This window comes from Palaemon carinicauda, chromosome 25 (genome assembly GCF_036898095.1).
Source record: "Palaemon carinicauda isolate YSFRI2023 chromosome 25, ASM3689809v2, whole genome shotgun sequence".
In the NCBI taxonomy this organism is placed as follows: Eukaryota; Metazoa; Arthropoda; class Malacostraca; order Decapoda; family Palaemonidae; genus Palaemon; species Palaemon carinicauda.
Genome location: NC_090749.1, coordinates 89,963,810 through 89,974,713, shown reverse-complemented (window position 1 = coordinate 89,974,713; position 10,904 = coordinate 89,963,810). Strand labels below are relative to the sequence as shown.

General features: G+C 40.8%; 2 protein-coding genes across 2 annotated transcripts; both read right to left on the bottom strand.

The window, feature by feature from the left end:
* Nucleotides 1–3,873: 3,873 nt before the first annotated feature.
* Nucleotides 3,874–7,415, bottom strand: LOC137619147 (uncharacterized). The gene is made up of 4 exons (XM_068349334.1): nt 7,155–7,415; nt 6,002–6,773; nt 5,007–5,876; nt 3,874–4,808 (listed from the first exon to the last, which is right to left on the bottom strand). Exons 1-4 carry the CDS (start codon nt 7,413–7,415, stop codon nt 3,874–3,876), a joined length of 2,838 nt encoding a protein of 945 aa, XP_068205435.1.
* Nucleotides 7,416–8,595: 1,180 nt separating this feature from the next.
* Nucleotides 8,596–10,507, bottom strand: LOC137619279 (uncharacterized). Its single transcript, XM_068349449.1, has one exon. It carries the CDS (start codon nt 10,401–10,403, stop codon nt 8,619–8,621), a length of 1,785 nt encoding a protein of 594 aa, XP_068205550.1. The 5' UTR covers nt 10,404–10,507; the 3' UTR covers nt 8,596–8,618.
* Nucleotides 10,508–10,904: the final 397 nt, after the last annotated feature.

Genomic DNA, 10,904 nt, shown 5'->3' with positions numbered 1-10,904 from the left:
GTTGGCGTAACGCATTTCGGTGTCTGTAAGACTTTTTGATGCAAAAGCGATAGGTCGGCCATCTTGAAGTAGTGCTGCACCAAGGGCTTCTTGACTCGCGTCTACTTGGATTACAGACGGCTTTGACGGGTCAAAGTAAGTGAGAGATCCTGCTTGGCAGATAAGCTGTTTTACAGACATAAAGACTTCGTCGTGTTCAGGATGCCACTGGAAATCAATATCCTTTTGAAGTAACTTGCGCAGCAGGGCGGTGTGGTCACTTAGGTTGGGTACGAACGGTGCCAGATGGTTCGCCATTCCGAGGAACAATTGTAGTTCACTGATGGAAGTCGGCGCTTTGAGCTGAGCGATGGCTTGGACCTCGACTGGGTCAGGTTGGACTCCACTTTTGGAATAGATGTTGCCAAAGGATTGTACCTCTGACAAGGATATCGCGCATTTCGCGGGGTTGAACACGAGTCCTCTCTCTCTAGCTCGATTGAAAAGTGTGGATAGTCTCTCGGAATGCTCTGCTGGTGTGGATGCGTATACGATAATATAGTTCGCAATCGACACAACGCCGGGTAGCCCTTGCAAGATCTCGTCCATCGCTCGCTGAAACAGATCCTGACTTACGTTGAGTCGAAAGGGGAGCCTTCGGAAGCAGTACCTCCCAAATGGGCTGTTGAATGTGGTCAGCCGCTGGCTGTCATGGTCGAGTGGGATGCACCAGTAGCCATGCTTTGCATCGAGCTTGCTGAAAACTGTTGCACCAGCAAAAACATGTGTTAGTTCTTCCACAGTCGGCGTTTGGTGTTGACCTCTCTTTAGAGCACTGTTGAGGTCTTTTGGATCCAAGCATATTCTGAGAGATCCATCGGGTTTTGTCACATATGTAATACTGGACACCCAATCGGTGGGTTCCGCTACTGGACGGATTACTTCAAGACCCACCATACGACCGAGTTCGCTTTTGATCTGCTTGCATAATTGAATAAGCGCTCATCTCGGCGGGTGTCTTACTGGGTCTGCGTCATCCTTCAGAGTTAGTTTCTGCTCAGAGCTGAATTTACTGATACCCTTGAACCGGTCAGGGAAATGTCTTTTCATGTCTTCCAATGAGGTATAACTCACACTACTGTCGGATTGAGTAACGGCACAGTTAAGCGTGACTAGACCGAGTTTTGTGCACATGGGTAGACCAAAAATAACAGGACCATCGGTCTCGGCCACATAGAACTCACAGTTCTCCCATTTATTTTCAGCAAATTTGCACGGCAGTACGAGGGTACCGTGCTGGCGGATGGCGGTTCTTTTGCAGGCGGTAAGCGTCGTTTTGGACGGAGCTGTAGATGTCGGGATGCCGTCCGAGTTGACATAGCGAGGGAATATGTTACGGAATGTCCTGAGTGGAAGGATGTTACTCTGCGCACCGATGTCGACCATCCCACGCAAGTTTGTTGTGCGATAAGGGTACGGCTCTATTTTTAGCTATGCGTAAGCTTCTGATCTGTTGGCATCATTGTTCACTGCATTGAAAGACATGCCTTCAAAGTCACTGCTCAGGTCGTACGTGTTCACGGTGCTAACTTGGCGGTCGAATCGCTGTTGCGGATTTAGCTGTGATTGGTTCGGATTTGCGCTTGACTGCGATCGGCTGTTCTGAGGTTTGGAGCATACACTAGACTTAGAACGGGCTCGCTTAATGTTTTGTCAAGCCTTTGCCCAGTGACCCGTTTTCGAACACAGTTTACACATATCGTCTACGGCGGGACAGTCCTTGCGGTCATGCGGTTTTCCGCCACAGAAAAAAACAGTTTTTTGCTTTCGGACGGCTCTTGTGTCTCGACTTCGCCTTCTGAAGGGAGTCAATGGATTTGTTGACGTGCCCCAATTGTTGTAGCTGGGCCTGCGTTGCCTCAAAAGTTCTCGCAAGATCGATTGCTTTGTCAAGCATGAGTTGTTTCGGATCTTGGTCCAAGAGCTTTTTTCTTACTGTGACATGTGCTGTACCTTTGATAACCTGGTCGATGAGGTTATCTTCAAGGTTGTTTCCTTCAAAATTGCATCGTTGAGCCTGCACCTTGAGACGGTTGATATAGCTGTTAATCGGCTCCTCCTGCCGCTGTATGAGTTCACGCAGCTGGAAACGGGCGAGCCTGAAGTTTGACTTGGGCTCGAAGTAGTTAACAAATGCTTCCCACACATCGGTCGGACTGGAATGTAGCTCATCCGTGAGGTGAGTCCAGTTGTCAAAAATCTCTACCGCTTGAGGCCCCATCCAGAGGAGTATGTAGTTTACTATCTCTGGCCCCTGTTTGCTAGTGTAGGTGTTAGTGGCAAGGATCAGTTCGCAATGTCTTCTGAAAGTTTTGAATGAATGTGGCAAGTTGGAACCTTGCCAATCAAAGCTGGGTGGCTTTATGCCCATCAAGTCATTTGTGAATACATATGTTGGGTTGCCCCCTACCGCACCTGGGTCATCATCCCTCATCTTCAGGGACTAAGAATGTCACAGTTCATAGGTAAACACAAGTATAGAAAGGTCGCTGAAGCCAAATGTTCAGGTTTTCTAAGATGGCAGCATCCATAATACTCACGTGGTCCAGGATCTGGGGTGGTTGATGGTCTGCATTAATATTGACTGTCATTATCGAAAAAAAACCAAAATGATTTCATATAAAGTATCTTATAAATTCTATAATAAAAAAATATAAATTGTATAATAAAAATATATATCATATAACAAAACATTACTGGGTAATCTAAGAAGCAAGCAAGCTGCTGACGCAAGAACCCATGCCTTACATAGGGTAAAGCAAGCTAACAAACAAGTACGTTGATAATGATGAATGAAAACTGAGCAAGCATTAACTTTTGCCTAGAGCAAAAGCTTGTAAGTAAAAGCAGAAGCTCAGACAGCCTCAAGTAGCAAATGCTTAAGCAAAAAGCAATTGCTTGATATCATATGATTAATGATTATCACCATTTGCTACCTTTTGTAATGTACAAAAATCGCTTTCCAACATCCTTATTTCCACCATACAGAGGGTCCTCAGTTTCATCTTTCCAATCTATGACTTCCCTAGGGAAAGATCTCAATCTATGTCCTAAAATAAAATGATTGGGCGTCAGAATATCCAACTGGTCAAGATCTCCCGACGTATAACTTAAGGGTCTGTCGTTAATAATTGCTTCAAGTTCAGTCACAACACAGGAAAGTTCACTAAAGCTGAGAAAGGCCTGACCTATTACTTTCTTTAGACATGTTTTCAAAAGATCAATCAATCTTTCCCATATAGCTCCAAACCAAGGTGCTCTGGCTGGTATGAACTTCCATTTACATTCGATAGCATTCAGGTGTTCTTGTACTAAGGAACTTTCTGCCATGTTTTTCAAATAAACTGAAGTCGATACTGTTATGGGTTCTGATTGATAAGCTGAGGGTAACTAACCTTAGTTTATTATACAAGTTGTACAGCATTGTTATACAGCATTGCCGAGCCAACATGTGGAGAGCGGGGAAGAATGCGGAAGACTCTGTGGTCACGTGACTTACCCAAACATGAACAACAGCTATATCATTTACAAACTTAGACAGCGTACCAAACAATATTCATACACTGATTACATACGAAATCCTGACCACAATATTCACATATTGTTACAGATACAAAGGTAGTAGCATTGTCACTTAGCATTAAAGAAGGAAATCCCCGACGGCCACAAAACTTTCAGAACACCATAAGAAACAAATCGCAAGACAGATCTTTTACTAATTCGATATGGATTCCTCTAGTAACTGGACAAGTAAACAACACAATATAGGCCTTTTCATGATTTTGCTGTTTCTCCTTAGTTAACAACGCTCCTGTATAATCTACCCCCGTAACGCTAAAGGATTGTTTTCTCTGCACCAAAAATTCTGGCAATGGTGGAGCAATATTTACGGATTATACAATGATGAATTACACTTTTGGATAATTGGCGAAGCTGTGGGACCCAATATTCCTGTCTCATACTTGCCACGGTTGCATTTACTCCCATGTGAGCTTGTAAACAGTGATGCTCCCTTACTATCAATTTCGTGGGAAAACAACTTTTCGGCAGTAAGATTGGGAATTTTAATTCTGCCGCCTGTGCGACATGTTCCAATCTTCCTCTGCATCTTATAATTCCTTCTTCCAAGAAGAGATTCAATTGTACTAATAAGGTCCATTTTGAAACTTTACCCTCTTTTTCCAAAGCTTTATATTCCTCCAGAAAGTATTCCTTTTGTAAGAGGATAATCATTTTATTTTTAGCTTGTTGAAGTTCTTCCAGCGTTAAACTTCCAATTTTTCTACAGCCAGTTGATTTGCAATTGTAAATAAATTGCCTAATCCAAGCTATAGTTTTACAAAATTTATCCACTCTACTAAATCTTTCCCATTTCAGCAGATGGGTTTTTTCACTGTTCCCTACAAGATGGACTTGAATAACTTCATCCTGTGCTTGTGCTTCTTTCACCGATATCCTGTCAATAGGATAGGTGTGGTTTTCTGATTTTAACCAGGGAGGTCCCTCCCACCAAAAGGAGTTATTTCTTACTTCTTCTGTCCTTTTTCCTCTAGTAATCCAGTCGCTAGGGTTTTCTGAAGATGGGACGTAAGAAAAGACGATCCCTGTAATTATAGAGTTAATTTCCAATACTCTATTTTTCACAAATACTGGCAAATTATTCTTCGTCACTAACCATCCCAGGGCAACTTTACTATCGGACCAAATTATTATTTTCTCAAATTTATTTTCTTCAAAAGTTTCAACTATAAATTCACACAATCTTGCACCTAACAACAAAGCCATTAATTCTAATTTAGGTACAGTCAACTCTTTAATGGGCGCTACTCTACCCTTTGCCATAATCAGAGACGAAGTTTTACCACTTGCTCGATAGGCCACACAACCATAAACTGTTATGCTAGCATCACAGAAAATGTGGAGCTAATCCGTTTTCTCCAGATTAGTGCCTCTGGAGAAGGAAACACTGAGACTTTTCCCTAAGTCTTTGGACAACTCATTCCACTGTTCTAATAAAGGAACTGAAAGTAGATCATCCCACTTCAACTGCTGTTTCCACAAATCCTGTAAGAATATTCTAACTCGTATCATAATAGGGATAAGCATTCCTAAAGGATCATAAATTTGGGCAATTGCACTTAGAATTTCACGATTTGTTTGACCGGTCTTAAGATGATTATGTGTTATTGTTAGTTCATCATTAGAGATGTTCCAATTTAGGCCTAAGACTTTATAGGTTTGTTTCTCTTCTGATTTTATGCGATAGGCATCCGCGACAGTATTCAAAAGATCACTATTACTAGTCCATTCCTCTAAATACAAGTGTGCCTGTGCAAATATTTTGTTTGCGCCAAAAAATAAGTTTTTCAATTCATCTTCACTGTTGGAGGTAAATTGAAGGTTGTCCACGTATAATCCCCTTCTCATCATATCCACCATCTCAGTACAAATCGTATCTTTTCTTACAGCTGCCAGATGTGATTTAATAGTGGCATTCAACAGAAACGGAGAACACGTAGCCCCAAGCAATACCACCCTAAACCAATATATGATTAATTCGCTATTTGGATCCGTTGGGTCTTGCAACCATAAAAACCGTGTGTAATTGCAGTCTTCTTCTCTCAATTGCACCAAAAGAAACACTTTTTCTATATCACTAATACAGGCGTAGTTGTTAGTCCTGAACTGCAATAAAACCTTGAGCAAATCTGTCGTAATATGTGGTCCAGTCCACAGACAGTCGTTAAGGCTCAATCCATTTTTACCTTGTCTCCAGGAACAGTCAAAAACTATTCTGATTGGAGTGGTGGCACTATCTTTCTGTACACTATGATGTGCTAGATAATGACAATTTTCAACCACATTGTTTTTATCTACCCTTTCAATGAACCCCCTATCCTCCTGATCCTTCAGGATTTCTCATAGTGGTTCAGGTAGGCTTCATCTTTCTGAACTTTTGTACATTGTTGTTTAACCCGGCCCAACGCCATGCCAAAATTGGATGGAAGCCTTGATTTATTAGACTTCCATGATAAGACCACAACATATTGCTTCTCCATTTCAGAATATACAATGGTACTTTCAAAGTCTTCTAGAACCTTTCGATCATGTTCTTTCAATTCATTGCAGTCAATACCTACTTTATCTAAATTCCACAAAATATCCAAATCATTCTTTATATCTCTATCAAATTTATGAGTAGCTTCAATTACTTCCTCGTTGGTTGCTAGCTTTAACACAGTTACCTTGGTTTCCTGCACTGGAGGGGCATTACAGGACCCTGTCACAACATATCCAAATATGGTAGGTAACAATATCAATTTCCCAGCCTTTCTGAATCCGGGGTGTAATATGTTATAGACATTATCAATGCCTACCAACATATCAATGGGTGCTTGTTTGTCCACAGGCAGATCGAAATCCTTGTCCGCTAGACAAATTTTGGTTTTACACGACGTTTTCAAATTTCGTTTAACGTTGAATTTCTTAGTATACTCTGGTAACTCATCTACCACAATACAATCCATATTAATCAATCTACTCTTATAAGGTATGGAAACACTAACCGTCTCATATTCATTCACAGGTTTGCTTGTCAAATAACCCCTTAAGGCAATTTTTTTCCGTGCCTTTAGATCTATACTGTATGTCCTTAAGCGCTGACCTTCTGATAAAGGTTCGTTCTGCACAAGTGTCCAATAATCCACGAAGGCGTACCAAATGTCTTTCTTTACCTTTTAACACAATTGTGGCTGTTGGTAAAATTGACCTCTGCTTGGGTTTCTGACCCTGATCACTTACGGAAAGTGTTCCAACTTGCACACCATTATTATTAGGTTTATTTGCTGATTTAATTGTTGATTTACTTGGTTCGCTGGTTTGTTGTTTATCACATAATACACGATGATGTTTTAATCTGCATCCGTTTCCACAAATTTGCTTTTCACAATCTACACTAAAATGTTTTTTTTTTATGCACACACAAAACACAATCGTAAAAAACCGAGACGAATCAGTTTTTTATCCCTACTGGTATAAGTTTCACACTGTGTCCACCAGTGTTCGCCTTCACACAACGCACATTTTCTTGTTTGTTGAGAGCTAAATTTACTCACATTTCCTTTACTCTTAGGTCTAACAGATTGTGATTGATTCACTGTAAACGTAGATATTGTTGATAAAGTTCCAGGTTTACTTACATTCGTTGCGACGAAAGATCTTAAATTGTGAATTTCTTCTTCCATATATTTCTTAAATGTGTCAAATATAAACCAATCATCTCCACATCTGTGTTTTACAGTTTCACTAACACTCTTAGGCAACTTACCATGAAGCAAAATAGTGTAGAACTCATTCAACTCCAGGAAGCTGGCCATCGTGGTGATGAAAACTAGCAAAACCTCAGACATGAATAGGGATCTATCTGAGGCCGTTTTCATGCAGTGTATAATACTAGAAACGGCTGCATTTGTTTATATATATATATATATATATATATATATATATATATATATATATATATATATATATATATATATATATATATATATATATATATATATATGTGTGTGTGTGTGTGTGTGTGTGTGTGTGTGTAATGCAAAAATCTCACAATGCTCAGATGGAAATGAAAAAAATTGCGAGAAAATTAATTGGATTAAATTAAATGAAAGTAAATTTACTGAGTAATATTTCTAAGTGTTTAACAAAAGAAGGTTTAAATCACATATCTCACTTTGTATAAGTTCATAACTATATTTGTGTAATTTATTGAAATATAATTGCATTTTCATAATAGTAGTTAAAAAATCATGTTGAAATACAAAATTGAATAAAAAAACAATCTATTTAACATTTGAATTAGTAACACATCACTTATGTTTCATGTAGACACTTGCTAAGGTCACACTTGTTACATTTCATGCAATAGAAACCCACAAAGGATTTGTCTATGCACAAAATTTTCGTGGAATATCAACGAGGGATTTCTACAACAACAAATGGTGTTTCCGATCAACACTAATTTGGGAAGAGACTACAATTTATAAGATTAGAAAACTGTCATTTGTAGACGGTATTTCATTATCCGTAAACTGTGTATGTGTGCGTGTAGATTGCCTTTCCTTATATAAGACACGGGCTCTTGCCGCTGGGCAGCTCGTATAAATCCATACACGTTCGTTCGTTCGTTCGTAGAGTATTACAGCCAACACTTCTTGTTGGCACGGGCCTTTCCCTTGGTCGGCCCGTAGGTGATCTGAAAAGATATAAGGTGGGTTATCAAAATAAAAGGAAATTTGAAATGGTTTTTAGTGGTAGAGAAAGTTGTGAACAGGGTAAGGATGATGGTATTAGTGATAGAGGGCCATCATTTCACGGATAGTGGTAGTATGAAAATTGGGGTGTAAGGCCTTGAAATGTAGAGAAAAGGATGCAGGTGGGGTTGTCCAACCCTTTACTCCTCTAGGGTCCCTGCGGAGAGATTTTTAGTGGTAGGTTAAGCTAAGAAAGTACAGAGGATGATGTGAATATGGCCTTACGATGAAGGTATGGGATGGAGTGGTGTGAATGTGAGGTCTTTACCTTGGAGGAGGTAATCTTGAAAGCAACTGTGAGTGGGTGTCAAAGCTTTCCACAATTGCCTTTGCCAGTGTGGCCGCAGCTTTCCCGGCCTCTGGTGCGTTGGTGTCTACTAGTAGATCACCTCTCAGCTGTGCTGTTTCCCTGCATTCAAGTAAATAGTGCAGGAGGGCGTGTTGTGGCGTGTCACCGCAGTGATCACATGGTCTTTGGATGTCCTCTCTGATTTCCCAGTTTGCCTTGTAACCCACCCAGAGTCTGTGTATGCATACAGCCTGTTTCCTTGGGGTGTTTTTGTCTATGGGTGGGGGTTCTAGCTCCGTGGCCCATTTGTACCAAGTGGCAGAGGGAGAGCCATTTTCTGCCCACATGTGTAGATCCTTGATTAGGTTGTCCTTAAGGTGTGTTTTTATTTTGTTTTTGATTTGTTGTAGTGCAGGCTGTATGTACACCTGTATATTCTGGATGTGTCTGGTGCTTTTGGCTAGCTCACCAGCTTTTTCATTCCCTGGTATCCCTATGTGACTGGGTATCCAGTTGAATGTTACTAACCTGTTTCTTTCATTGTGCTGATATAGGAGGGATTTGATATCAGCTATCAGGGACTTGTTTTCTTTGTTTTTGTCCTGCTGTAGGGCTTGCATTGAGGATCGTGAATCAGTGTGAATGACTACTGGTCCTTCCTCATTCTCAGTGGAGTATCTTAGGGCTTGTTGTATTGCAACAAGCTCTGTCTGCAGGGTGGAGACATTGTTTGATGTCCTCCAGCATGCTGTAAAATTGCAGGAGTGAACTGCAGCTCCCGCTGTTTGTGTTCCTGGATCCACTGTACCATCAGTATAGTAGATCTGTGCTCCTATGGTTTCTGCAGTTTGCATTGCTGCTGTTGCAGCATTTCTGAGTTCCTCTATGGTGCAGTTTTCTTTTGCCCTTGGGAGCTTGGTGTAGCTGAATTTTGCTATTTGTTTTTTCCATGGTGGAATGTGTTGGATACTCTGTGCTGTGTCTGGGTTCAGTTGTAGGAGTATTCCGGCCAGCCCAAGTCTCTTAATGTTGTTGCTGTGATCTTTGCCATAAGAGTTTGGGGTTTGAACTGCAGGATGTTTCTCCAGTTCCTCTCTAACCTTTTTTTTGGTGATTGAGTCCCTGTTTGATAGAAACATCTTTGCAACTGTGCTTGCATTTCTCATTGCAATTCTATCTTCGAGGGTCGGTAGCCTGGTTTCCATCCTTAGATTGCACAGTCTTGTCCATAATGGAGCGCCTAGCATGAGCCTCATAGCATTGTTTTGAAATACTTCTACTTTTCCTTTTTGTATGTCTGTTAGCCCAGTGAGGGCTGGGGAGGCATATTCCACTAGTGCTCTGGTACAGGCTTGATAATATTTCATTTGGACATGTTCATTTGCTCCTTCCTTGAGGTTGCACATGTACCTCATGACTGCCGTTCTGGCATTTGTCCTTTCCTTGAGATATTTTATTTCATATCTAAAGGTAAGTTGTTTGTCTATTATTACTCCCAGGTATGTATATTTGTCCACCCATTCTAGGGGCTCCATTCCTATTGTGAGTGGTTGCAAGGGATTTGGGGCTTTAATTGACATGGCCTTAGTTTTGCCAGTGTTTATTTTTAGTCCAAGCTCATTGGACTTGTGGCTGATGGCATTGAGTGCTCTTTGCATTTTCATCGTCCTGACAGCTCCTCTAGCTATCACACATACATCGTCTGCATAGACAAATATGTCTACTCCTTCGGGAAGTTGGAGTGAGGCTATATTTTCCATGAGGATGTTGAATAGGAGGGGGCTTAGGATCCCTCCTTGTGGTGTGCCATTTTCCAATTCATGATAGGTAGAAACCACTCCTTGGAATTTGACTCTAGCTTGCCTTCCTAGCACATAGTTCTTTGTCCATGGTAGTAGGTGACCTTTGACTCCTTTTTTGGCCACTGATTGCAGCATTGCTGTTGGGCTTGCTAGTTCAAAGGCTTTCTCAAAGTCTATAAAGACTATTGTTGCCTTGTTTTGGTTTATGCAGCTTAATACTTCAGTAATGCATTCAGAGGTGCCAAGTCCTTCCTGATATGCATATATTGGTGTGCTACTGTCTTAAGCACACATTTGAGTATGAGTTGTTTTCAGATGTATTTAAATGGTTTACTGAATACATCTTAATGGTTTTTAAGTTTTATTGTGAATAAACAACTGAGTTAAACATCTCCATCACTGGAGGAAGCTGTGTTGGTCCACATGACCAATTCTGGTGAAGTTTAGATATGAACTGAA